At 52.5% G+C, this 26,656-nt stretch overlaps 4 protein-coding genes across 4 annotated transcripts; 3 read left to right on the top strand and 1 right to left on the bottom strand.

The window, feature by feature from the left end:
- Window positions 1-2,368: 2,368 nt before the first annotated feature.
- Window positions 2,369-11,495, bottom strand: EME2 (essential meiotic structure-specific endonuclease subunit 2). Its single transcript, XM_074919693.1, is given in 10 exon segments — window positions 2,369-2,628; window positions 3,732-3,921; window positions 4,379-4,494; window positions 5,295-5,388; window positions 6,276-6,397; window positions 7,157-7,257; window positions 8,196-8,318; window positions 11,064-11,132; window positions 11,135-11,178; window positions 11,413-11,495. Coding segments are annotated over 10 exon segments (1,113 nt in total). The 3' UTR covers window positions 2,369-2,457.
- NME3 (NME/NM23 nucleoside diphosphate kinase 3) lies at window positions 11,413-15,646 on the top strand. Its single transcript, XM_074919631.1, has 5 exons — window positions 11,413-11,539; window positions 11,634-11,764; window positions 12,900-13,001; window positions 13,326-13,438; window positions 14,326-15,646. Exons 1-5 carry the CDS (start codon window positions 11,494-11,496, stop codon window positions 14,441-14,443), a joined length of 510 nt encoding a protein of 169 aa, XP_074775732.1. The 5' UTR covers window positions 11,413-11,493; the 3' UTR covers window positions 14,444-15,646.
- Window positions 15,647-16,895: 1,249 nt separating this feature from the next.
- On the top strand, window positions 16,896-21,538 carry LOC141966687 (ubinuclein-1-like). Its single transcript, XM_074919692.1, has 6 exons — window positions 16,896-17,063; window positions 17,952-18,038; window positions 18,255-18,350; window positions 18,644-18,766; window positions 19,373-19,476; window positions 21,145-21,538. Exons 1-6 carry the CDS (start codon window positions 16,896-16,898, stop codon window positions 21,485-21,487), a joined length of 921 nt encoding a protein of 306 aa, XP_074775793.1. The 3' UTR covers window positions 21,488-21,538.
- A 152-nt stretch (window positions 21,539-21,690) lies between these two features.
- LOC141966685 (ubinuclein-1-like) lies at window positions 21,691-23,849 on the top strand. The gene is made up of 6 exons (XM_074919691.1): window positions 21,691-21,695; window positions 21,734-21,752; window positions 21,788-21,952; window positions 22,173-22,292; window positions 22,741-22,921; window positions 23,361-23,849. Exons 1-5 carry the CDS (start codon window positions 21,691-21,693, stop codon window positions 22,765-22,767), a joined length of 336 nt encoding a protein of 111 aa, XP_074775792.1. The 3' UTR covers window positions 22,768-22,921; window positions 23,361-23,849.
- Window positions 23,850-26,656: the final 2,807 nt, after the last annotated feature.

Genomic DNA, 26,656 nt, shown 5'->3' with positions numbered 1-26,656 from the left:
TACAAACACCCCCAGGGCCTGAGAATCAGTGTGGGTCTGTGCCCAGAACAGCCCCTGGCTGAGACTGCTCGGTCCTGCTGTGGGAAATGCTGGATTAGAGCCAGGGCAAGTGCCTAATCCAGTAGCAGACTGGTACCGCTGCCAGCAAACACCAGGCAGGAGAGCCTGCCTGCTCTTCTGCATTCGAGCTACCCTCTGATTTTATGCAGGAAAGAGGGGAAAGTGCTTTAGCTGCTCCTTGCAGATGAGGGCACAAGCACTGGAGGGCTCCGGTGCTTAAGCAGTTCTCAGCATGGTGTGTGCCACACTGCCAGTACAGACTGGCTCCAGGGATGCCATCCCAGCGCCAATCCAACTCAAGGCCCATTCAACAGCTGCGTTTGGCAGCTCTGCTTCCTCCTGTTTGTATTCCTCAAAGCTTCAGCAGCCCCCCTGGGAGCCGGGGGCAGGCGTGGGAAGAGCAGGCGGAGAGCCGCGCTGGGGCGGGGAGCGCAGCCCCTCGTGCTTGTGGCAGCAGAACTGTGCGGGCTCTGCTGCTCCTGCAGGCCCAGCCACCAGCGCCATTCCAGCCCCTGTCCTGACTCCTGCCCGTGGAGCCTGCGCTCAGCCGGTGGCTTCCGTGGGGCTTTCCCCGGCCTCTGCCCTCTCCTCCGGGGTGCAGCACATTTGCGGATGATTTAGGGCTGAGCTGGTGCCATCGGCCAAGTGCGAAAGGTACTGGCAAGGGGAAGAGGGTTGAAATTCTTGAGGGCAATGGGCCTGGTGCAGGGTCTGGAGCACATGTCATACAAGGAATGGCTGAGGGAACTGGGGGGGTTTAGTCTAGAGAAGAGGAGGCTGAGGGGAGACCTCATGGCCCTCTACAGCTGCCTGAAAGGAGGGTGCAGAGCAGGGGGATGAGTCTCTTGAACCAAGTAGTAAGCAATAGGACAAGAGGTAATGGCCTCAAATTGTGCCAAGGAAGGTTTAGACTAGATATTAGGAAGCATTTCTTTGCAGAAGGGGCTGTTGGGCGTTGGAATGGGCTGCCCAGGGCAGGGGGGGAGTCCCTATCCCTGGAGGGGTTGAAGAGTCGGGCTGACCCAGGGCTGAGTGGAGTTGGGAACAGTCAGTGTGAGGTTCATGGTTGGACTGGAGGATCTTCAAGGTCTTTTCCAACTAAGACGATTCTGTGAAATCGCCAGGATGGGAAATGGCGTTTCCCCTGTCCTCTCCCTGGGTTCCCCCCCCCAGCAGTCGCTGGGAACACAGATCTCCAGCCGCTGCCTTTTCCCCTGTTCCTGTTACACACCTGCACAGGCTCTGGTGAAGCTTTTTGCTCCATGTGCATTTATTCTCTCCGAGCTCAGTGACTCTGTGCCTTTCCTTCCCACACCACAAATCTCCAAGTGAAGATGGCTCTCACTTCTCTGGGGACAGGCTTTGAATGAGAACCTTGCTGAAGGAGGACAGGCGCTCTGTCACTCCATCTGTATCGGTGCTGCAGCCAGAAAAAAACAGCCTTGCTGGATTGCTCCTCCCCAGGAACTAATTCAAGTATTAGCAGATGGAGGCAGAAGAATCCCTGGCAAGAAGAATCCCTTCTTTCGGAGGGTGCCCTCCCACTTCTGCAGCACCAGTTGGTGTTGCTTTTAGCCAGAGATTCTTGGAAAGAAGCTCAGGGGTGTTTGTGTCACTGTAGAAGGTCCCAACTAGAAATCGCAAAACCTCAGGCACTGGTGGTCCCTGACCCCCAGCATCCTGGCTGCAGCTATTTCTGAGTGAAAACCAGTTTGCTTTAGACAAAAGAATTCCATCCTAACCCTGTATTTTGCATGGAGTTTTCTGGAGCTTATCTGGCATTTTCTTGTGTTGGGAGTTCAGCCAACAAACTCCCCTCCCCTGCCCTGAGCTCCATGTTTCCCCAGGGATGTGGTTCCTCTCTGGCCAGCTGTTTTTGACAGTTGCTGAAGGTTTTCTGAAGTAACTCCAGCAATACCGACCTGCCTGAGGAAGCTACGAACAGGACCTGCAGTACCAGGTCCACTCTCTCTGAAGAGCCAGTGGGAAGCAGGACATTAAAAGTCAGGACACACTGCAGAAAATACATGGCTCATCCAACAACTCACCTGAAAGGCAGCGCCAGTCTCACCAAGCCGCTCTCTCAGCAGAGGAGCTAATCCTGTGCTGCTCAGGGACAGCTCACTAACATTTTCCTATCCAGCCCCTGCTCTAACCATTTCTTAGGAGATGGACAGCTTTCCAGCCAGGGGGATAGAAAGCTGGGGCAGCTAAAAGAGGAAAGGAGAGCCCAGAGGCCGAAGCAAGCATCCGTAGCAAGACATTTATTGATGCGCAAGTCTCTGTTCTGAAACAGAATCAGCTGCTTCCCCTGGCTGAGCTCCCAGCAGTAGCTCAGCCACCGCCGAGCTGTGGCGGATGAAACAAGGAGGGTGACCAACATGGCCCATGGTCCCTCTATGTGCTCAGGTCCAGGACAAGGTCAGGGTCAGTGGAGACCATGAAGAGGTAAATGTGGCGGGATAAGTCTGGTCCAACATGGTGGTCTTTGCCACCAATGTCCTATTTCACCGGGGTATCACTCAGTAGGAGTTGTTTTTCATCTTCTGTCCTGCATTCTTTATAGGCCTTTGAGCACAAAAGAGAGGGAAGCAGTTAGCACAGATGCTCTCACAGAAGACTCCAGTCTCCCCTGCAAGGCTCAGTCCCATTGTACAGTGAGGATCCATGACTGAGCCTTCATCCAAAAATACTGGGCTTGGGATAAAGCTCAGAAGCAACAAGATCTATCACTTGGAGTTGTGTGTTGCCCCTCCAGCATACAAGGAGAGAGCTGTATAAGCCACTTCTTCCAAAGAGACTGTACTAGCGACAGAGATCAAAGCTCCAGAGGAAGAAAAAGGAGAGTATTTGACTATGTGAGACTTCTTAAAAAAAATTTCTGTCACAGAACTCACTAAGGAGTTCAGGCAATTAATGCTCACAAAACCAAGCACTTGCTGATAAAAATGTCTTCATCAATTGGCTAGGCTGCTGTCAGAACGGTCAGACAGCATCCTAGTCTAATCCTGCTCCCCCAATACCTCACTGAGTCAGTCTAGCTCATGAACCAGCAGAAGGTTAAGGGCAGTAGGGAGAATTTAGTGAACTAAATCATCTCCCCGAAGCATCAGACAAGAGAAGAGCAAGGAAAGGAGTATGCTGCTGGTGACAGTAAGCAGTAAGAGTGCTCGGGTGTCTCGTGGAAATCCTTCACAGTCTGCATGGGTGACACAAGTTTTCTGCTTGAGGGTGATGTAGAGCTGTTGGACTGTAACGACAGCCACCCAAGACATCACCCGTTTCAAATCAAAACAAGCAAAGCTGATGGACAGACCATGTTGGACAAGGACAGTGGGATGCATCCAACAGATCCTCAGTTGCACTGGCTGGGGTTGGCAACCAAATGTATCACCAGCAAAAACACAAAGATGCTTTGAGCAGGTCCTGTGAGGTGAGACCAAGGCAAGGAGAGGCCTGGAAGGGCTAACAGGAGGGGTAAACCATAGCTTTTGGTAGCTACTTAAGTCAAACACCCGTTTGGAGACAAGCCTTGCCTTTCTGGAGATCGGATTTCACACTCAGGGCTTGTTTGCTCCATCAACAAAGACCTTTAAGCGAGAAAGCACGTGACACCCCTCCCTGCCTTCATCTCCGAGGTTTTAACAGGACAGAGGGGTTTGAGGGCTTACCTGTAACAGGAGGCTTGGGGAGGGATATGCTTCTGCTATAGCTACTGCCATTGCAGGGCTGACTCTGTTAAACTGCAGGATTTGTCTCTTCTACAACTGTTGGAGCCCTGTGCCATCCCTCCTCACTCGCACCCCGCTGGCCCAGGCCCCAGCAGTGCAGAAAGGCAACTCCTGCGACTGCAGCTGTCTCCTGCAGGCAGACAGACAGACAGACAGCTGAGAGCAAGGCCTGAGGCCAGTGCGTGGTGCACTGAGCACAGGCCTGCAGACCCCAGATGCTGCAGCCTTCCCCCAGCATTAAACAGTGGGCTTCCTTCTAAACCCTCTTTCTGCCCAGGGCTAATACTTCTTCCTCCTCAATTTTCTTTCCTTCCCTGCAAAGCTCCAGAACCCGGGGTGAAAAGATTTTCCTCAGGCTGTCATTTCCCTCCCTTCCTAGTGCTGAATCACCACTGCATTCACCACAAGAAGAGAGGATTTTCATCAGCAGAGACTGAAAATGATCTTGAGACACACTTAGTCTGGGCCCTTATGCTGACAGCGTCAAGGACAGGCTGGCAGCCACAGGTAAATGTTCCTGGAACTCCCACTGAGGTTTCCCAAAGCTCTGGGCTTGGGATGTGACTGAGCCCAGTGACACGACTCACTTGTACGGGCATTTTGCTATTGCCTTCATCAGCACAGAGACATGCTGGCCCAGCTCCTGCCACGCATCTAGGAACAGCACTTCCCTGCTACCCCACAGCTGCAGCACCACCAGCGCCTGGAGGAGAAGTGACGGAGGTGAAACACGTCACACACTGACCAAGAGGACAAAGACAGGCTCGGCTGGCCCAGCCCTGAGCCAGGCCAGGCCGAGGCCCTCGCCTTTGTCACCCCTCAGCCAGTAGTGCTGGTGTCAGCCCCGGCCACCAAGGGCACCCAGCGAGAGCAGCAAGGGAAGCCCACGGGTGGGATACGTCCCTCGGTGGGTGAAGCTGGGCTGGGCTGCCTGCATTAGCTCTGTTTGCACAGTGCTGCAGTAAAGCATGCTCATCCTTCATAGCTCCCAGTAAACCAGCGAGTCATAACCCCCTTTGGGGCATATTGAGGCAGGGCAGGAATTTAGTTCAAGGGATATCAAGCAAGGGTTTTGATGGTATTTGACCTAGTTTATGACTGCTGTGACATCATGAGGAGCAATACTGCTCTGCTGTGGGACACAGGCTCTGCGAGAGAGAGACCTGAGCAAGAACCAACAGGTCCTTTCAAGGCAAACTGGGAAGTTGTTGGTGGTGTTGGGGAGGGGAGGCAACTCACACTTGTGTGCAGAGGCTGGATTAGCTCTGAACCAGGGTCTTAAGAACAAGAGGTTGCAAACTGTGCCTTGACGTCTGCAGTCCCTCTTCAATCCCACTGCCAGCCAGAGTGAAGGAGGATGCAAGCAGATAAAACCTGATCCAAGCCAGTCACCACCCTCCCTGGCAAAGCAATCCTTATACACAAGAGCTCACCAGTGGGAGACTTTTCCATAGAGCTCAACCCCAAGTAACATAAAACTTCAAGGACTGTAAGAAGTTTTACCTCTAGTATCTCATTTTGAGTCATAGACAGCACATAGTCTGGGCCAGGCTGGGAGCTGGGACTCTGCTTTCCAGGGCTCAGCTCCTGGTTACACCTACAAGCAAGACACACTGCTCACACTCAGGCTCTACATCCACACACCTCAGGGCTGCTGTCTGATAAAGAGGAAAAGGCCAGACTTAACCCACCCACATCTGCTGCCTCGTGATCTGACTTGAACTTGGAGACAAAGGCATCAAGTTTGCTCCAGGCCACCTGCCCCCCCCGGCGGGTGGCAGCTCCCCTGCGACAGAGACCCAAAACCAGGGTGAGAGCTACTTGGTTCCTCTGGTGGCAGAAGTCAGCAGGCCACAGCTGATTTTTTTTAATACATAACACTCTTGGTAAAATTTATCCTTACAGGCTTAAGCGAGAAGGACCCCAGGAAGTAGTGAGACAAGAGCTCTCCCTGGGAAACACTCCGGACAGGACAGACAGAGCTACCACAGCTGTGTCTATGTGGGGGGACTCTGGAAGTGATCACACCATCACCACAGAGGAGATTCCTCTGCTATGCACACACATGGACAGGAAGGACCCAGGCACTGGGAGCAGCACACGAATGAGACACCTGGGGGACAAGAAAAGGGGTCCAGGCATTTGAACACTTCTCAGGGCCTTGAACAGCCGGGCAGTTCAATGAGAGCAGTTCCCTCAGCTCCTCAGTATCACTGCAGCCCTCCAGCTGGGGTACAGACATGCCTCACCCACGAACCCCTCCTGTCTACAAGGTCCTCAGGGGCTGCTATAAACACAAAGTACACCCTCAAGACTGCAAAACCCAAGTCCCGGCCCCCAGGAGCATGGACTTTGTGATTCACAGTCACCACGCTGGCATGAAGCGTCAGCAGCTCAGCCTCAAATGTGTCCCCCCTGCAGACATGCTGATCTCCACCCGCCGTGAGCTTCCCCTGGCACCACCGCTCGCCTGGCACGTACCGCCTGTAGGCATCCAGCCCCACGACAGCCAGGCTGTAGGTTTTGGTGTAGGAGCCCTCCAGACCAGCCAAAGGCAACACTTGGTTCAGGTCAGGCTGGCTTGCTGATGGGGCACTGACAAGACTCTGAAGCGAGACAAATCACACCCAAGCCTGTAGCAGTCTTCCTCTCTGAAACAGCCCTTCCCCATCTCTGGCAGGACAGCCCAACCTTTCAAGGTGCATCTCATCAGCGGGAAGGGCCAGGAGCCAGCCTCAGACTGCAGCCCAGAGTGTTGCCTATGGGCATGCACTATAGGCCACACCTGCCAACATCCCACCGTTCACCTTTCTCCCTGGAGCGTTAGCACTGATCTCCTCACAGACACTGCCTATTCTAGCCTGTCATTCTCTAGTCTTGGACAGGGCTGGATGGACAGGGAGCTTCTCAGGGCAGAAGCACAGGCTGCCAAAACAGGTATAAATAAAACGTTGTAGGACTGCACACAAATGAGAACTAACACAAATCTCTCTGCTTCAAAATGCAAATATTTCCATGGCCTGAACGCTTCTTTCAGGAAAATCTTTTATGGACTCCATGAGAAGGGAAAAGCTAAATGCAAGGAAAGGCAAGTCTGGCCTGCCCAGGTCCCCTCTGAGGAAAGCAACACCCTGTCCTGGAGTTAATGGTGGGTGCCTGCATATATCCCTAAAGATATGTTGTGCTCAGATTTGGCTTCTCCCACAAGCTCTCCTTTCAAACCACCACCCTCTGTAACAGACCTTTGTGTCAGGGGGGAGCAACAGCAGTTTTAAATGAACCCTCCCTCCCCTTCCGTGTTCACTTGGCAAAGTGACTCTGCTGTAGAACACTTTGTGTGGGTCTGGCTCTGAGATCTGTATCACCTGGGTTAGGGAAAAGAGGCGCTTAAGAAAATCTTCTGGCTCTACCAACACCTCTTTCTCCTCTTCAGTCTTCACCATGGGGCCGTCCCAAAGAAGAGGAAATAATTTCCAACACAAGCAGGGGTCCAGCATGAAAGCAGACAGCAAGTCTCCACCTGTGCAGAGCCCACGCTGTAAGAAGCACTAACACTCACAAGGCTACGTCAATACTCTACTGGTGGAAGACCATGGCTAAATGGGGAAGGTTTTTACCTTTCAGAACAAGCAGATCACCGAAGGTACAAAAATAGCCTGGCGAGGAAGGCAGTGACAACTGCAGAAGTTGCTAAGACAAAAGGACACAAAATGCCTTTGTCTGCACTGCACACCGTTAGATGACCACATTATCTGCACCTACATTATCTGTAGTCTATTATATGACTGCAATATCTGCAATGTTTTATCCAGCAACAGCAAAAATAGAGTTCTGCCTCTGCCTGAAATTGCTGGAGCGAAGTTGAGCACAAGAACAGCCCTACCTCAGCCTCCATGGCCACGCGGATACCGTTTGACACAGAACCATCCAAAACCAAATTGGAATGGGAACTGTATTTGGCACCAGAAGGTACCTGCCCAGTGAGCAGGGTTCGTGAAGCAATCTCTGGGCCTTCCAATGAGGGGCCTGGCAGCAAATTTGCACCAGCTTCTTCCAGACATGCAGACACACAGCATCTAGGTTGGAAATGCTGCTGAGCACCCAGGTGAAACCTCTGTATGAATGACTTGTAGTGGTCTCATTCTTGCTTACTAAAGGCTCCCCAGGCTCTACCCTAGATGGACAACTGCCTAAAACAATGAGATGTAGATGTTTAAGAGACACTGGCTTGGAATAATCTGCATGAGAATCAGATCCAGCTCCCAAGCTAACTGGTCACCAGCAATCAGTGTTTCCGAGGCTCCAGTACCCAACCTAGAGAGGCAACTCAAAGCTTTTTCCCCACAGCACATTAGTTGCCAGTTTGACATGTACAGAGAAGATGAGGACTCATGAAGTGGACAGTGTTTGGCATGTTTCTCCTCCAGGTTATGCTGCAGGGAATTGCCTGAGGCTCAAAAGAACATTTACAGTCTAAGGAACTTAAAACCTTCACCCAAGCATCTGAGCCAGGATCTTTGAGGAGACTTGCAGAGAAGGACAGAACATCATGATGAGAGAAAAAGGGGTACTTCATCAGCGTTATTCAACAACAAAAAAAACGCAAGTGCAAAACAAGGAATTCTGTAAGTGTGGAAAGTCTGGTTGCCTACAGTGCACACGCTTGCTGGCTGGATTGCTAACTGGGTTATTGATTCCATTGTTGACCACCTCTGCAGGCACCTATAAAATTGTCCTTCTTCACTTCTTCCAAGTACCTGGACGGTGACAGGCAATTTGCCATAACAACTCTAAAAATCAACTTGTGCATTCTAGGTTACTAAAGGCAAACTTTCAAAGCCAGTTTTTCTGTTTCCTCAAGAACAAACTTAATAAATTTGTAGAAACTTAATTATTTTTGACATCTCTCAGTGAAAGAAGACTGAAATTAGACAACAAGCTGAACAATCAGTCACTAGGAAGCCAGGTTCCACCTACCGTGCACAGCCCCGACACCTCCCTCGATGCTCCCTTCAGCCCTGTTCCTATCCCCTCCTGTGCCAGGCTAGACACACACGTGGATGTCACTGCGAGGCCCACGGAGAACATGCTTTTAACTACTGGCTCTGCAAGTACTGTCAATCGTAGCTAAAGTGAGTTGGCAGCATCCTTACAGGTGTCTGCAACCTCATCAAACTAATTGTTTGGACTGTTTTCTTTGACAGATGCCTGCTCTAGCCTGAATTTGTTTGAGATGTTTCAACAAAATAGCACAGCTGTTTCTAAGAATGCAAGGGGAGGGTTGAGAACATGCTGTTTGTCCACCTGAAAAATATCAACACCTTGTTTTACGAGGGAGCTTTGCCAGCCCAGCCCCAAGCTGCTCCCTGGGGCAGGATGGACCTCAGGGTGCAGAGCTGGGTGCTGCAGGCACAGGACAGGCAGAGTACTCCTCTGTGCTGCCCGTGCTCCCTCTGCCGGCACCCGGGAAGAGGAGGAGGAGAAAAGCCTCTGGCTGGTGCAGTGAGATGCAGTGGAGAGGAGGGTTGGGAAGGCAGGAGCAGGCCTGAGGCCTGGGCAGGAATGGGGGCAGAAGAGAGGAGCAAGAACTAAACTGATTAGCACTGGGGCAGAGGAGAATGTGAAACCCAGGGACAGAAATTCTGAGGACTTGGTGGGGGTCTAATTGCCACGGTGGGGTTTTAAAAGTGAAAATCCCACAGCATTTTCTCAGGCAGGCTCTGCATTAGACCAGCCAGCCTGCCTCATCAGGCTGACCCCACTCAAATGGGACCCTTCACCCGGAGAAAAGCCACAAAAATACACTTCTAGAACCTTCACCACTTCCTGAGCACCAGCTGTGCCCACGACTTCACAGCAAATTCCACAACAGATGACAGTATTTATCCTACAAAGACTCTTCTAGTGGCAGAACAGTAAGCCAGGAACAATCCTTCTCAGTCAAAACCATGCTATGGACTCCCAGAATATAACCTCTCAGTATTTTATTGGTGCAAACATGGTAATAATTTACTCAAAACTGTGTAGGATAAAGCAGCTGGATCCCTGCCATCCAGAGAACCAACAGAACCTGCCCAAGACCTGCATGGAAGAGAACAAGCAAACCACCAAGTCTCTAAACAGAACATTTAAGGATACAAACCACATTTCCTTAAAAAACATCTTTAGTTAAGCAAACCTTGCTGGTAGCAATTTACTTGTGAATATGTAGCGTAAGGATAACATAATTAGCAAAAAGTGGTGAGTGACATGCTAATGAACAGAGCAGTTCAAGATACAATGTTTACAGCTCTAATTACATGTGCACAGGGATGAGCTGCAGCTTGGATTCAAGCTGTTGGGGACTGGGACACAGTGTCACACTTGTCACACCTGCCACTCTGCCCCTGACAGTGACCCTGCACTGCCCAGACAAGCTGCAGGGCGAGGAACGGGCCGGCAGAACAGCTGCCCCTGGGACAGGGGATTGGGAACGCGCTCCAGACAGTCAGATGTGTCAGGGGCTCAGCAGCAGCACTTGCAAGTACTGGGAAAGAGGCAGGATCCCAGGGACACACCAGCAGCCAGCACTGAGGAGTAAGCTACCTCATTTTCTGCCAGCAAAGCTCTGTGTCGTGACCTATGGGATCCTGCTGCCTTGAACATCCTCCCTGAGCTGGCAGAGCAGCTCTGGAAGCAGACCCAGCCCTCTGTGAGGCACCTGGAGAACATATTTCAGGCGCTGGTATTTCCATAGGCCTATCTTGAAGCTGAACCGTGAGGCAAGTTCCAGATGGCAGGTAACATCGGCCAGCCCAAGCAGGAGGTCGAGCTGCAGCTCCTCTTATCTCTTCATAACAACCCCTGAGGACGCGAGCACATGAACAGCGGGAGCTCGCTGCCCCAGAACTAGATCAGAAGCCGGCGCTCTGTAAAGCCGAGCTCCCAGAGCCCTCTGGGGCCAAAGCGCTGCCCTTCTGCTTCTGCAACAGAAGCCCGGAGAAGAGCTTATTTTCCAGAGGTGCCAGCCTAGGCCTGTCAGCCCCGGAGCTGGAGCACTTGGTCCTCTCTCCGTGGCGCTCGGGGAGAAGGCGGGGACCTCCTGCAGCTTGCCCACTGCAAGACATCCCCCGTTACTCTGCGGTCACGGGGATAAGGCGGCCGAGAGAGCCCCATCGACACCCCGGGGGCTGCGTGGGCCCCCGCGCCGCTCGGGGACAGGGGCTCGGCGGTGACAGCCGGGCGGCCCCGGGTGTCCCACCCCGCGCTGGCAGAGCTGGGCCCTGCCGCCCCCTGGGTCTGCGCACACCTCCACCCGCCGCAGGCCCCGCTCGGGCCGCAGGAGCCGCCACGCCGCCGCCGCCGCTTTTCCAGCGCCTCCTGCTCCCGCCTCCTGCTTACGACCTCCCTAGGGGCCCCCCGCAGCCTCGCCCGCCCGGCCGGGGCCGCCACACCGGGGCCGCGGGACTCGGGCTCGCTCTCGGGTTCCGACCCGGCGGTGGCCCAGGCGGCGGCTCGCCGGGCCGCCCCAGCCACGGCCCAGCGCGGGCGGCGTCAGGGAGGCGCCTGGCCCCGCCCGCTGCCAAGGGAGCGGCGGCAGCGCCCGCCTCTGCCGGCCCCGCCGGCTCCTCGGCCCCAGCACGATCGTTCCGCCGCGGGCGGGTGCCGGGGCGGCGCTGAGGGCGCGGGGCGGGGGCGCGGCCCCTTTAAGAGCGGCGTCGCCATGATCTGCCTGGTGCTGGGTCTCTTCGCCAGCCTCTTCCAGAGCGGTGCGGGCCGGGCCGGGACCCTGCCCCGCTCTGCCCCCGCGGCTGAGGGGCCCGGTGGGTTTCCTTCCCTCACGGCTCCGCTCTCTCCTCGCAGCCTGCGGTGGGGCCGGCGAACGCACCTTCGTGGCCATCAAGCCGGATGGGGTCCAGCGGCACCTGGTCGGGGAGATCATCCGGCGGTTCGAGAGGAAGGGGCTGCAGCTGGTGGGGCTGAAGCTGCTGCAGGTGAGCGGCTGGGGCCGCCGCTGCCAGGGCAGGAGGGGAGCGGGAGGGGGGTATCCTCTGGTGCCGGGGGGCCCGGGCTGAGGCAAGGCCCGTGCTGCCCTGGCTCTGTGGGTGTTTGCCGGGGGGTGTCTCCGCCCCCTCCTCGCTGGTACAGCCAGTTGTTGTCATTCGGGCACTAAATCTTTGCGGGTCAGAGGGGTGTTGGCACCCAGGTGCCTAAATCACTTCTGGCGGGGTGATCCCAGTTGTGCTTGTGCTTTAGGGCTCTGGTGTGTGGCTGGTGTAAGCTGGCGAACGCTGCTCCTCTGACCTAGAAACTTCTCCTCTCCCTGTGTCAGGCTTCGGCAAAGCCATTTCAACCCGGGAAGCGAGCATCTGTGCGGGGCTTCATTATAACATGTACTATCGAGCTTGTCCTACATCTCTCGATCACTGGCAGTGTGCCCGGGTGGCCAAGAAAGCCAACGGCACCCTGGCTTGTGTTAGAAATAGTGTGACCAGCAGGAGCAGGGAGGTGACAGTCCCCCTGTGCTCTGCACTGGTGAGGCCACACCTGGAGGGTTGTGTCCAGGTTTGGGCACCTCAATAGGAGAGATCTCGAGGGGCTGGAGCAAGTGCAGAGGAGGGCAACGAGGCTGGGGAAGGGCCTGGAGAATCAATCCTGTGAGGAGAGATTGAAGGAGCTGGGAGTGTTCAGTGTGAGGAGGAGGAGGAGGCTGAGGAGAGACCTCATCACTCTCTGCAGCTCCTGAAAGGACATTGCAGAGAGGTTGGTGCTGGTCTCTTCTCACAGGGAATTAGCAATAGAACAAGAGGGAACAGCTTTAAACTCCAACAGGGGAGGCTCAGACTGACCATTAGGAAAAAATGTTTCCCAGAAAGGGTGGTCGGAGAGTGGAATAGGCTGCCCAGGGAGGGGGTGGAGTCCTGATCCCTGGATGTTTTTAAGGGTTGTTTAGATGAGCTGTTGGGGGATGTGGGGTAGGGGAGAACTTTGTAGAGTGGGGCTGATAGTTGGACTTGATGATCCCAAAGGTCTTTTCCAATCTGAATGATTCTGTGATTCTCCGGTGTAGACCTTGCCCAAATCCCTGCTTGCTCAGAGCAGGTGAAGCTTTGTGCTCTTTGTACTCAGGCCTCGGAGGAGCTGCTGAGAGAGCACTACATTGCCCTTCGTGACCGTCCCTTCTACAGCCGGCTGGTGAAGTACATGAGCTCTGGGCCTGTGGTGGCCATGGTGAGTGCTGGCCAGGTTCTCCAGAACCGAGGAACAGAAAGTAAGTGCAGTGTTTAAGCAGCATTGGCTTGTGGTATGATGGAAACAAGGTGGCCTCTCTCTTCAGAGGATTTCTTGAAGCTGTACTGAACTGCAGGGATGTTTCCTGCAGTAAATTAAATCCATAAACAATTCTGATTATTTTCCAAAACTTCTGAAGACTATTTACAGAGAGACCCTTTCCTTGTCTCTCAGCCAGGTAGATCAGATGGGGAATTTAGAGGACAGATGCTATGACCTGCTGGGGATGTTGTGGAAGTTGATTCTTGTTTTGTTGTCTGTCAGGTCTGGCAGGGCCTGGATGTGGTCAAGACAGTTCGCACAATGATCGGGGAGACTAACCCAGCCGAATCCAGGCCTGGCACCATCCGAGGAGACTTCTGCATTGAAGTCAGCAAGTGAGAGCTTTGGCTTTTTGTTCCCTCAGTATTTCAGGGCATCCTGCCTAGGCACTTCTGTGCGAGGCCTTCCTGAGCCATGTGAGTCTGCATCTGCAGATCAGAACTTCTTTCTGTGCTCAGATCAGAGCTGTGTTCCCTCAGCTTGCAGAGCAGCCCTGGCAGGACAAGCTGTCCTCTGCCTCCTGGGCTTGGCTTTGCCAGAAGGGAGGAGCCTGGCTTTGGGTCTTTCTTGCCTCCTGAGGCCTTCTCTGTTGAAAGCAGGTGGGTTTGCTTGTCTCTTCTGGAGAATCAGGACTGTCGGGCTGTGAAGAGGAAGGGAGGAGCCCTCTCAGCCCTTTCCTGTGGGAGTAGGGCACCTGGAGAGCTACTGTAGCTCTACTGGGCATCTGAGTCTGTAATGAAAGCCAAGGGGGAGCTCCAGCTTTTCACTGGTGGTGACCTCAGGGGGCTGCAACCTGGCATATGGTAGACATTGCTTTTATCAAACCTGCCTGGCTGAGGTTTCTGTTCCATGGTGTCTGACTTCCAAACCTGCTTCAATGGACCTACTTTGGCGGAAGGGAGGAAATCTGGAGGCAAAAGTTGAATAAAAACAAAGCAAACCTCAGATCAACAGCCCCTTGCAGCTCCTCCTGTAGAAAACAAATGGTCCTTCATCATAGGAGGGAAGGAGTGCTTGGAACTGGTGGCACATTCATCATTTAAGCATAGCCATGAGCAGCCCCTGAGCTGGCAGGAGGAGGGCTTTGCAGTGGGATATTGTAGGATGTGACTGGCTCAATTGGTTTAAAGAAATTGCTCAAGGTGAAATTTTACAAACTGCAGCTTCCCTCTTCTGCTTTTCCCTGCTTAGTGCCAGCTGATCCCTTTCTTCTTCCCCACAGGAATGTGATCCACGGCAGCGACTCAGTGGAGAGTGCCCAGCAGGAGATCTCCCTGTGGTTCCGCCCAGAGGAGCTGACATGCTGGGAGGACACAGCCGAGCACTGGATCTACGCATGACAAGAGCAGCCTGAGGGAAGTACACCTTCCTGAGTGGGCACAGGGCATTTCCATCCATTTCATTGCAGCCATGAGGGCTGGCTATGGATCCTGCTGTGGGGGTTTCTGTTCTGTGTGTGAGTGGAGGGGTCCTAGGAGCTGGTTTGTGTGTGTAACTGCAGGTTAGATCCCTGAAAGAGTAGCTGTTTCTTTTTTAAAATTTTTTTCCTCTCTGCTATAATAAGTAAGTAGTTGGTATTGTTGCGCTGTTTGCTGCAGCATCTTAAATCCCAAATAGTTCAAGGTGATTTAGTGAAGTGAAAACTGGGCTCCGTGCCTGTTCCTGTGTGTTCTGATGTGCCTGGCATAGGAGAACGTGTGCTCCTTACTGCTGAGAGGTGCACAAGGTGATGTGATCGATATAATTTACCTGCATTTCTAGAAGATTTTTCACCAAAGGCTTTTAAAGTATTAGGTTGCTATGGGATAAGAGGGAAGGTTCCTCCTTGGGGTAAGAGCTTGTTCCAGGACAAGCTGCTCTCCTGTGGTGGGAGCTCTGTGTGCCAGGGCTGGCACAAGCTCACCTGACTTCAGAAGTGATGAACGAGTCCACGGAAGGAGGATTCACCAAATGCTGTGAAATGCCCAGTTTCTCTGGCTCCAGTTCCTGGCTGTGGGTGTTTGCTTATTATAATCTCATTATAATACCAAAACACACCTCCGTCCCAAAGGCTACCCACATACAAAGTGCAACCACTGTCTGAGCTTGTGCCCTGAATTTTTGTTGAACTATCTCACTTTGCTTTTAAAGGTAGAATCTTACCTTTATTACAACTGTTGTATGTATGACTAGAGTCACTCAAGCTTCACCTTGAAGATAAGAAATTGCATAAAAATGGCCTGAGAAAGGGGGAATGTTGGGGGAAGATATTGTGAACAAGTCAGGGAAGATACTGCCTCTGACTCCTGGGAGCAGTGAATGGGCTGAACCTCTCTTCTTCCCCCCCCTGCCTATAGGGACATCTTTGGGTAAGATCTGGACTATTCTGAGTGCTTGCTTGGAAAACTTGGAACTCTCTCTCTCTAGAGTTGCTTTTTAATTTTGCATGCTGTGTTATCTATAATCCCAGTAGTCACATGTGCTTGGGCAGACAGTGTATTTATCACTGGAAATCTGTCAGAACCTGTACTTATGTTGCTTTAATAAACTACACAGTTTGTTAAGCTGGCTGCAAAAGTTTCTCACTGGTCTAAGTCTGGCCCTGGGAGTCCAGGGAGAGGGGCTGAGCTGGAAGTGCCGTGTGCTGGGAGCGCAGCGTAATCCTGGGAGTTCAGGACGTTGACTGCAACCAGACTGACAATGCCTGACTAGGGATCACACAATCTAAGCCTGCCCCCCCCCCCCCCCCCCCCGACATCTGAGGGGAAGCTGGAACACCAGGGGGGTTTATTTGCTGCCAAGTCACCCTTTAATGCAACACTTAATGCATCCATTTCCTTTTTTTATAATAACTGCTGGAATCCTCTCGTCTTTCCTGCTGGTTATTTTCCCCAGGGCCTGGGAGCGTGGAGGGGGAGACGAGCCCCCGCTGTTGGCGAAGCGGCTTCGCTGACACCGACGCGGCCCCGCAGCCGCCATCTTGGCCCGGCCGCTGCCGCACGAGGACCGCGCACGTGCCAGGGCCGTGGGGATTGGTCCGCCCCCGTCACGTGGTTCTGGGCGCGCGGTGTTGTGGCAACAGCGCGAGGGCAGCGGCCGAGGGAGGCGGGAGGCGGGAGGCGGCGGCGGTGAGCGCGGCCCAGCCCCTGCCCAGCCCCTGCCCAGCCCCTGCCCAGCCCCTGCCCCTTCTTCTGCCAGGCTAGTGCCATCCCGCGCTCCCCCTCAGCCCCGCGACCGGGGCTCCCTCTGGCGGCGAACCCCCCCCCCCCCCCCCCCGCGGGTGCCGGGGCTGGGGTCGCTCTCCCAGGGACGGGGGTGTCGGTGCAGCGGGAGAGCTGCGGGCCGGAGCGGAGCCCTGGCCCGGGGCGGTGCAGCCCAGGCCGCCATTTGTGCCCAGGGCTGCTGGGCCCTGTCCTAGCAAGTCTGGGGGGTTGTTTGGTTTCCTCGAGAGCTGCGTTTCCTTCAGCCCTGGGAAATGGAGTGGTGTGGTGTGAAGGCAGAGACCTGGAGGGGGAGAGAAGTGACAATGTGGGGGGAATTGCCAACACTGGAGGGAATTCTGCTTCAAGGATTGACTTCTTTCTTTCCCTTTCATGATTGCAGCAAGCGCTAGCAGCACAAGCCTTTGTCATTTCCCAGCAAAACTGCACAATAAAATTTGAGTTCTACTCATTCTACTGCCAACGTTCCCAGTTATCCCCAGTAGCCAGGACAGACTGGTGAGACTTGGCTATGGCCAAGACACAGCCCCACAGGGTTTCCTTCACCACTCTCCATGGTCCACTGAGCAGCAGCAGGAGCTTTGTGAGTTCCATGAAGGACAATAGAGAGCAGCCCCAGGACTCTGAACAGGCTGCAAAAACTGTTCGAATTACAGTTAGTCTCTCTGAGCCCGATGACAAAAACTGTCCAGAATTTTACTACCCAGATCTTCTGGCGAGTTGTCAAGAGAAAGGAGAAGGTGGTTCTTCAGGAGACAAGGTAAGCATCCTCATGGCCTGCAGGGAGCCTAGGTCATATCTGAAGATTTCAAAAGCTCTTTTCAGTATTGCTCTTTTCATGCTCTTTTGAGAGTTGGTCGTGTGTTAGCTGTGAGGTGCTGAGAGGTGGCAGGAGGCTGCTCGGGCATCGCGCAGGCAGGAGAGCCGCCGTGCAGGCAGGGGTTCTTGTGGTCAGGACACGCTGTCTCACTCCTTTGCCTTGGTTAGAATTTCCCGTTGGAAGGGTGATGTGTTGGTGGCAGAGTGTGGGGCGTAATGCTTGTTTAGTTTGGAACTGCTTGATGTAAAGTGAGTTTTGGTACCTGGCTTGCTCGCAGCTATGAGGAGCTCTCTTCCAAAGGGCGTCAAAGCAAGAGATGTTTCTCCAGTCTGTGGCTGTATCTTTTCTTGGGACCCTGTTCTACTTCCACCTTGGTGCTTGGCATCTCCTTCTGTGTGGTGGACGTGGTGCTTTTAGGTATTGCCTGACAATTGTGTTGACTTGTTGAAAGCGACTTCTCAGGATATGAGGGCATGCAAACTTCTGTAGCATCTAAACGTTGTGTTTATGGGTGTTCTTCTGTGAAAAGAAAGTTGATTGGATTCTACTTGTTTGTACTGTTGCTTTTCTGAACCGCTTAGCCATCAGATGATGGTTCATGCTGCTTGGGGTTTTTTTCTGGTGTTTGAGAGTTGAGAGAAGCAGAGACAGGTACAGAAGTAGCTGAGAGAGCACCCAGAGCCTAGAGACACTCTGAGTACTGTACTACAGGTGGATTTGTCTGAGCTTCTACCTGAATGCTCTAGTTGTGAGGGTTTTAATGCATGGGGGTTTGATGGCTCTGTGACAGGATTGATTCTGATGGTTTTGTCTCTCTTATTTGTACAGATGCAAGACCCTGCTGGTCCCTTTAATGATGACTCAAAGGAATCGTGTGAAGTGGAGGCTCTTGCTCTGAAGTTTGAAGAAAAATATGTATGTTTTTCTTCTTAATATTATGTTATGCCTTAGAATACGCGATGTTGTTCACTCTCAGCCACTTAACGCTGGTTTGGTTCTGCTGCTGCTTGGGGCAAAAATGATCTCATTCCCTTTTCTGTACTGAAGCCAATGTCAGTGTCCTGTGTCAGGGCTGTCCCTGTGGTAACTGGAAAAGAAAGATGAACACCCTGTCAATCTTTTACTGCTTAGGGTGGCAAGAGATGTAGCAAGGACCACATTCAGGACTTGTTCGACTTGGGGTATGGCTATGACGAATCTGACTCCTTCATCGATAACTCTGAAGCAGTGAGTACGGGGCGGGTTTGGGTGAGGGTCAGTGAGGGTGGGTAAAGGCAGCTGCCTGCGGGGGCTGAGCTGGGGCTGGGGGAGACCCTGCACTGGGTGCGGGCCAGGAGTGTGCCGGGGCTGGGGCTCGAGAGCTGGGGAACCGAGTGGCAGGAGGTGGCTGGTTAGCAGGTGTCCGCAGCCCCAGCTGTTCTTGGGGGAGCAAAAATCCTGCTGCATTCTTCAAGCGGCTCAGCTATGGAACAAAGGAACAAAGCTTATGGTGCCAACAGATTGTTCTCTGTTATTTCCAGTATGATGCCTTTGTTCCGGCTTCTGTGACTACAAAGTATGGAGGGTTTTACATCAACACAGGACTCCTGGAATTTCAGTACAAAGATAACTATGTTAAAAGGAAAAAGAAGAAGTGTCCCAAGGTCAGCAGCCAGCTTTGTCATTTCTTTCCTCTGTTAGATCTCAGAGGGTTTGTTGCATGAAAAGTCTGTTGACATTCGAAGCAGAGCGAGATCTGTGAAGTGGTGTGGACAGAATCGGGATGAGCACTTGAAATCCCATTCTGCCCCTGTACTTGATAGTAAAACGCAGCATGTCTGCCCTGGATGGCTCTGGTGGGGCTGCCTGGTTCCTAGAGGAGAGGTGACAGCAGCCACTTGTCACCCTGAAAAGTCACTTGGCATTATGGGGATGGAGAAACGAGTGCTTCTCTTTGGTGGCCACATCTGTGGAGAGAGCCCTGTTTTCATAACGCCGATGAAAGGCAGCTAGAAGGGGAAGCAGCAGGAGCACTTGGCATCCCCCTATGTTGGTGGGATTGTCTCTGGCGTAAAAGCCGGGTGCGCTGTGAAACGTTGAAGACTCTGTGTACCAGAAGCACGGTGAGAGATGTCTGGGGCTTGGGTGAATGTGTGCGGTGGGGAAGGAGCTGTTCTCCACTTCTTGGGAGAGGGCCCAAAGTGGCTCCGGGGTTGTGGGTGGCGTTGCAGAAGAGGCTTTGATTGTGACTTGCTTTTAACCCTCTTCAGAAGCGGAAATTGGAAGATGGAGGTGAAAAAATGAAGAAGAAGAAGATGATGACAGATGATTCTTATGAGAAGGAATCCAAAGAGTTCGAGGTTCCAAAAGCTGGGTAAGGAGAAGGAGGAGGAGGGGTTGCTTGCTGCTTGACATCTTGCTTCAGGGTTGCAGGTGGCATTTGTTACCCTGCAAGCAGTAGCTGTTGCAGTGTGGGGTGGCTTGAGTGCGTGCTGCATCAACAGCAGCAGGTAAAACTGCTGCCAAAGTGGGAGAGAAAAAGGCAGCTGATGATCAGGTAAGGAGCAGAGCCCCACAGCAAGAGCAAAGAGGGGCACAGCCAGCTGCAGTGTTGGTGTTCCTTGGAGCTCTGTTTAGTCTCTGATGGTAGGAACAGAGTCTGGAGAGCCTGAAGAGAAGGAAAAGGAATTTGCCCTCCCAGCTTTAATAGGCAAAAAGCTTCAGGCTGCTGTCACACTAACTCTCTCTTGCTTTGGTTGCTCTGCACTAGTTGTCAGTGCATTTCCCAGCCTTCCTTACTGGAATAACACATGTAGCTATATAATAGCATAGCTTGGTGGAGATGGTTTAATCTCTGTCACCGCTCGACAGGGAGGAAGGTACATCAGCATGAGTCTTGCACTGTGGCAGCCCTCTCCCTCTTTTGAGTGGTTGCAGGAGCCTATCTGCTTCCCCTCAGTTTCAGGTTGTACAGCTGTGAAGAGCTTTCCCTTGGGATCCTGAGAGCAGGGGGCCAAGGATGGAGAGATGGTTGCTCTGTGGAGGGCAGCTACACTCTAGACCTTAAAAATGGAACCCATGGCACAAATCCATTATGAAGTGGATCTGAGAGGCAGAAGAGTGTGCAGAACAGCAGTCTGGTGTATCCTCAAGTGTCCCTGGTTTCCAATTGATGGGTGTAGTTTCCTCTGCTCCAGCAGAATCTGCTTGAGGGCAGTTCCATTAAACATCCAACTTCACAACATTCCCCAGCTGTTGTTTTACAGGCAACAGTTACTAAATCTGAGGTAGGAGTCCTGGGCCAAATGCATTCAGAAAGCCTAGAGGATTACAGAATAGGAACTGAAACTTAACTTTAAGTGAACAGCTGGTAGATAAGTTACTAAAAAGAGATATATCTGAATGAAAATGCCTTGTGTCGTTTAGGGCCTCTGATACCAAGTGAGGTGTCAGGACTTCAGTCTTATCCTTAACCCTCAGGTATGACCTTAGGATGATAGAATCATACAATAGCCCAAATTGGAAGGGACCCATGAGGATCATCGAGGCAACTCCCTGCTCCTTGCAGGACAACCTAAAACTAAACCATATGACTAAAAAGCATTGTCCAGACATTCCGTGAACTCTGACAGGCTTGGTGCCATGATCACTTCCCTGGGGAGCCTGTTCCAGTCACCGACCACCCTTTTCCTAATGTCCAATCTGCTTCCCCTGACGAGTTTCCTTCCATTTCCTCGTGTCACCAGAGAGAGGAGATCAGCACCTCCCGCTTGGCTGCTCTGCTTTGAGGAGGGTGTTGACTGTGACGAGGTCACCCCTCAGTGATGAGGTCACCCCTCAGCCTCCTCTTCTCTGAGCGGAACAAGCACCAGGACCTTAAAACCTTAAGAGACCCTATATACCCTGGTATAATTGATTAAGGGGCTCAGGCTTTCCAGGGGATTGGTGCATATGGCTGAAGTGAACTGGGGTGAAGGTATCCTCCTCTCTTCCCCTTCATCTTGTATGCAATTCACTTTCCTCCTCCGTACTTTGTTTACAGTTTTATGGTGTTAAATGCAAGTAAGAAGAAGAAATCTTTTGGCCCTGTTAGTGTCAAGAAGATGACGATGAAGTTTCAGAAGGAGAATGATGCTCAGAAGGAAAAAGATGAAGAGCAGAAAGTGGTGACTCCTTTACCGGCAGAACCTGCAGCCCCGAGGGAGGCAGAGGGGATGCCTGACCCTTTGCTCTCCCTCTTCAGCCACACCAGCAATAACGACCTGCTTCAGGCAGCAACAGCTATGGACTCATTAATGGACCTAGACCTGGAGCGGCTCCTCAGTGAATCCCCAGAAGGGAGCCCCTTTCCTGATGGGGAGGACAGAGCAATCCCATCAGGATGATCTTGGAGCAGGATTTCAAGCAGCCGCCATCCCTCCCAAGAGGCTGCCAGCCACCTGCACGTCAGCTGCCAGGAAGAACTGCAGAATAAAGGAGACTGCTGACATCCTTCTGTTCCTTTCCCAGATACCCTGACACTAGATTAAAAGGCATAGCTTGGGATAAAGGGCTTGAGTCTGTTGATTTTACAATCTAAGGAGCCGTCATGTAGTTTGGCTTGTACTTTGTCCCTCTCTCCCTGCCTCCAGCCCCCCAGGTTACCTCAGAGTCATGTTTATGTTGCTTAGAGAACCCCTGCCCAGTCCCTGGTCAACGCCGTGTTTGTCTTGTTCTTCAGCATAGAGCTGCAGACCCGGGAGCTGAACAGCCAGATCCGCTCAGGGGTGTATGCCCACCTGGCTGCTTTCTTCCCGTGCAGTAAGGACACTCTGGTCAAGCGTGCCCGTAAGCTTTATCTCTATGAGCAGGTGAGTGAGTTGGCAGCAGAGCCCTGTCTCGTGTGCCCGTAGCCCCTGAGCTGCAGAGCACAGTTGTTGTCTCCGTGATGTGGTGGTGTCCTCCGCCCAGCCCGGTTCAGGCAGCACGTCTGGTGCGGCTTCGGCACTGGCAAGGTCTGACCTGCCAGACTGGGGTGTCTCGGCTGGAACAGGCCGTGTGGAACCTGAGTCTGTTCTGTGGTTGCTCCAGGGTGGCCGATTGAAGGAACCTCTGCAGAAGCTGAAGGAAGCCATTGGAAGGACCATGCCAGAGCAGTTGGCCAAGTACCAGGAGGAATTCCAAGCCATCCTCATTTGGCCAGTTTGCCAAGTAAGCTCCTCATTTACTCATTGTGCATCTGTAGCCCTTCTCAGCAGGTTCCCTGTGCGCTGTAGGCTGTTCTCGTGAGGCAAAGCCCATCTCAGAAGAAGTGCTGAGAAGGGTCTGTGCTGAGGCCAAAAGAGAGGGACAGCCAAAAGGCTGGATGCAGGCCAGGTGAGCAGGAATTGAGTTGTACTCCAAGGTTTCCTTGTCCTTTGGGACCTTGGAAGGTCACTAGTCCTACCCCTGCTCCGGGAATGGCTAGCTTCAAAGTTAGATCAGAGCACTCAGGGCCTTGTCCTGTGGAGTTTAGGATTTACCATTCTAAACAGCAAAAAAAAATTAAAGGAATCCCCCACAGGTCCTTTTCAAGGCAAATGTCTGCTTGTGCTTTGGCTTGGGGATCATACCCTGAGGGCCTTTGCCCATCTCTGTCCCCTCTGTGCTTCCTGAACAGATTTCGACTGGGTGTGGGACTACCTGAATAAGCCGACAGCCACCCTGCTGTCCTGCGACAACCTGACCTTCCCCATGGAGTACAGCTGTGGCACCAATGCCACCCAGGGGAACAAAGAGCTGGCAGATGGGCAGCACTTCTGAGAGATCAAGGTGCACCCCCAGTCTATGGCAGAGACATGGTACGTGGGCAGAGTTGCCTATGGGCACACAGAAATGTCCAGGATTCTTAGGACGGGACAAGAAACTTCTGTACCGCCACACCTGCAGCCTGCTGGGCAGGGACAGGGACAGCTGGGGCCTCTCCTACCCAGGGGACGCAGGCAGGGCAGTGGCAGAGGGCAGGATGGCTGGAAGGGCAGCAGCAGGCACAGGTGCTTGCTTAGGGGGTTGAGAATTAAACAGCTGGAATGGGAAATGGGATTGAGGCCAAAAAGGCTGCCAGACCTGGGAGCCCCTTCAAAAACCGCAAGTATGTAGGTAAGGGCAAGGGGGCTGGGAGCGGGGAGCAGCGGCTGCTCTGTCTGCACTCAGAGTCTGGCTGCAGCAGCACTGCCAGAGAAAACACGGGCAAAGTAGAATGAAGCGAGTGGGAGGAATGTTACCTTTGTTGTTTCGTAGATGCACTGAAAAAACTGTAGACTTGCAGAGGTCCCAGCTCTGAAACAGGTAAACTGCAGCCAAATGTCTGAGCTTCATCTCCTGAGTTGCTGTCAAAGCCGTCACCTCTTCCTGCAGGATCCCTCCCCTCTGCAGACCAGCAGCAGAGACAAGATTTCAGGTGGCCTCCCGGTTTCAGAGCACCCCAGACTCTAGTCAGGGAACTGACCTGACTCCTCAAAAGACAAAATCCAAGACCAGCACCCTCCTCTTGACTGTTGTGTGTTGGTTTGGTGTCTGCCACGAACTCGTCAGGCTGTGGGGCCTGATCGAGCAGCAGCGTGTAGGGAAACGGGCTCCTCGAGCTGCATCTGGGTCGCTGTTGTGGAAGAGCAGTTACTTCACAAGCTGAGGTGTGGGTGATCTTTCTCGAGTCCCCAGTGATTTTAGTTGCTTTGCATGTTGGCTCCTGCTGCTTCTCCCTATCAAAGACTGTATTAAACTGTGATAATAAAAGTAGAAACTGTCTTTTGTTCTTCTTGTAGCCCTTGAGGGCAGGAATCTGAAGGTGCTTGTCAAAAATAGCTGCACTAGCACAGCTGCGGGGCTGGAGATGTTTGAAATGTACCACTCGTATGTCAGATATAGAGGAGCTAAAGGCAATGGAGATCACTTTGCCTCTGCCTGGTGAGGGGTTCTTGCACTTCCCACGGACCCCCAGTGTGGCTGGGATGGATCCACAGGAGCGCCAGACCGATGCCACAGCCCCATGCACTTGCAGCAGCAGAACCGTGCAGGCTCTGCCGCTCCTGCAGGCCCAGCCACCAGCGCCATTCCAGCCCCTGCCCGCGGAGCCTGCGCTCAGCCGGTGGCTTCCGTGGGGCTTTCCCCGGCCTCTGCCCTCTCCTCCGGGGTGCAGCACATTTGCAGATGATTTAGGGGTGAGCTGGTGCCATCGGCCAAGTGCCAAAGGTACTGGCAAGGGTTGAAATCGCCAGGATGGGAAATGGCGTTTCCCCTGTCCTCTCCCTGGGTTCCCCCCCCAGCAGTCGCTGGGAACACAGATCTCCAGCCGCTGCCTTTTCCCCTGCTCCTGTTACAGACCTGCACAGGCTCTGGTGAAGCTTTTTGCTCCATGTGCATTTCTTCCCTGCTGAGCCTCGTGACTCTGCCTTTCATTCCTGCACCACAAATCTCCAGGGGAAGATGGCATCTCAGAGTATCTCAAGTTGGAAGGGACCCATAAAGATCATTGAGTCCAACTTCCTTCTTGTTGGAATTGTGTGAAAAGCAAAAGAGTGAAAAATCTGTAAACCACACATTTCCTTGACACAGGGTGCCCAGAACAAACACAGCATGGTATGGAGATCCAGTGATTTGTGTTTGCCATGGGGCCAAGGAATAGTGCGAAGGGAGGCGTAGGCCACGTGGTCCCATTCTTTTGCTTATCTCAAATTATTTTGCAGCAGCCAGCTGGCCTTGTTTCTCGTTCTCCCTCTTTTTCCCACAAAACCAGCACACCCCTCACACCAAGGCATGTGCTTTGTTGTTACTCAAAAGTTAATGGCTAGACCACAGCCCCACCCCCTCACACGTACATACTAAGATTAATACTACCCCGAGTTTGTGTCTAACTTGGAGGGATGATAATCCAACACCAAATCAGAGAGACAGATCGGCAGGTTTGTGCTCCTCACCCCCCCCCCCCCTCCCACCCCGCCCCAGAAGGGATGCCTTTTGGGAAGATTGGCTACACTGAGTGATTACCTGGGAACGTAGTGTGTGTGTGATTGCAATCATTTTTCTCTTGTGTAGTGCTATATAGCCAACCTGCAGTATCATAGGCAATCTCAATCAGTAGATGTTGCATAAAAATAAACCATAGTATTCATGAATCCAACTGCTTCTTTTGAACACAACCAGACCTACAGCATACGGGCTGTTCATGCCTCTGGGTCAGACCTATAGTTACGGTCCTAGTTGGTACAGCTATTAAGAGATAAATCCAGCTGCCCCGAGCCCCTCTAATCTCTGAGGATCGGCTAGAATGCAAGGGGATTCATCTCTTACCAACTTAATTCATCACCTTAAATGCAACACTTGTCTAGCTGTGTGCTGGTTTGTCCAGGAGGATACTGCAAGAGATGACATCAAAAGTTTTGCTGAATCCAAACTCACCACATCTACCAGCTTCCCTTGGTCAGCTAGATGGGTAACTTGGTCATAAAAGTAAAATAAGTTGGTTAAATGGACTTTCTCCTCGTCAACCCATGCTGGCTATGACCAATGACAGCATTGTCTCTCAAATGTTTTTCAGTAACTCCTGGAACAAACTTCTCTGTGATTTTACCAGGCACCGAAGTGAGACTGACGGGCCTGTAATTACCAGGGTCTTCCTCCTTACCCTGCCTGAAAATTGGGACATTTGTCACCTTCCAGTCAGCTGGGACCTCTCCGGTCTCCTGAGACTGCTGAAAACTAACAGAGAGAGGTCCAACAATGACATCAGCCAGCACTTTTGGTACCCTGGAACGGATTCCATAGGGCCCCACAGCCTTAAGTGAACCCAGCTGGAGCAGCCAGTCCCAAACGAGTTCAGGGTGGTCTGGGAGTTCAGCATCCCCCCCAGTCATGGTCTTCTAACACAGGGCCCCAGAGTTCCCAGCTTACCGCCTTATACACAACTTCCAACACTTTCCTACTGAGATGAAGAAATTCACTCAACTGTCAGAATCCAACAGAACCTTTAAGCAGATATTCTTTATTAGCAGCACTGGGGTCGCCCTGGGGATTCTCCACTGTAAGGACTCTCAAGAATTAGCAAGGGACATCAGTTTTCATACACACAAATCATACATATTCATTAGATTTCCTAGAAAGGGGTGTCTTACGATAATGCATTCCCAGAATTAATTTACATAGTCCAGGCATGCCTAGTGAAAATAGGGTGAGGGTCTGTGGTGATTAAGGAAGTAAGTAGTCTTCTTCACAGTGTTTGCTAGTTGACCCTCTTTCCGGAGGGTGCGCTGTGAAGTCCAAGTTTCTCCCTCCTAAATCAGCAAGATCATCCTCCCTAGATTGTACCTCTGTGTTCTTTTGTTCGAGTTCCCCTCACCTTGCTCAAGTGCCCACTGAGGGCTTTGAGTCTGCCCTCAGTGAGTTATACGGGGACCGTTTTACTTTTGTCTAGACAGGCCTAGGGAAAAACAGCTGAGTCGTCCCTGGGAAACAAACAAGCAGAACTTTTATGCATCACATTTTAATCAGGAATTCATAGGTTTCAGCCCTTTCGCCACTCTGTCACTCCTTTCCCTTAC

The sequence above is a fragment of the Athene noctua genome, chromosome 15 (genome assembly GCF_965140245.1).
Source record: "Athene noctua chromosome 15, bAthNoc1.hap1.1, whole genome shotgun sequence".
Classification (NCBI taxonomy): Eukaryota; Metazoa; Chordata; class Aves; order Strigiformes; family Strigidae; genus Athene; species Athene noctua.
The sequence above is the reverse complement of the archived record's forward strand: the minus strand, read 5'-3'. Positions and strand labels throughout refer to the sequence as shown.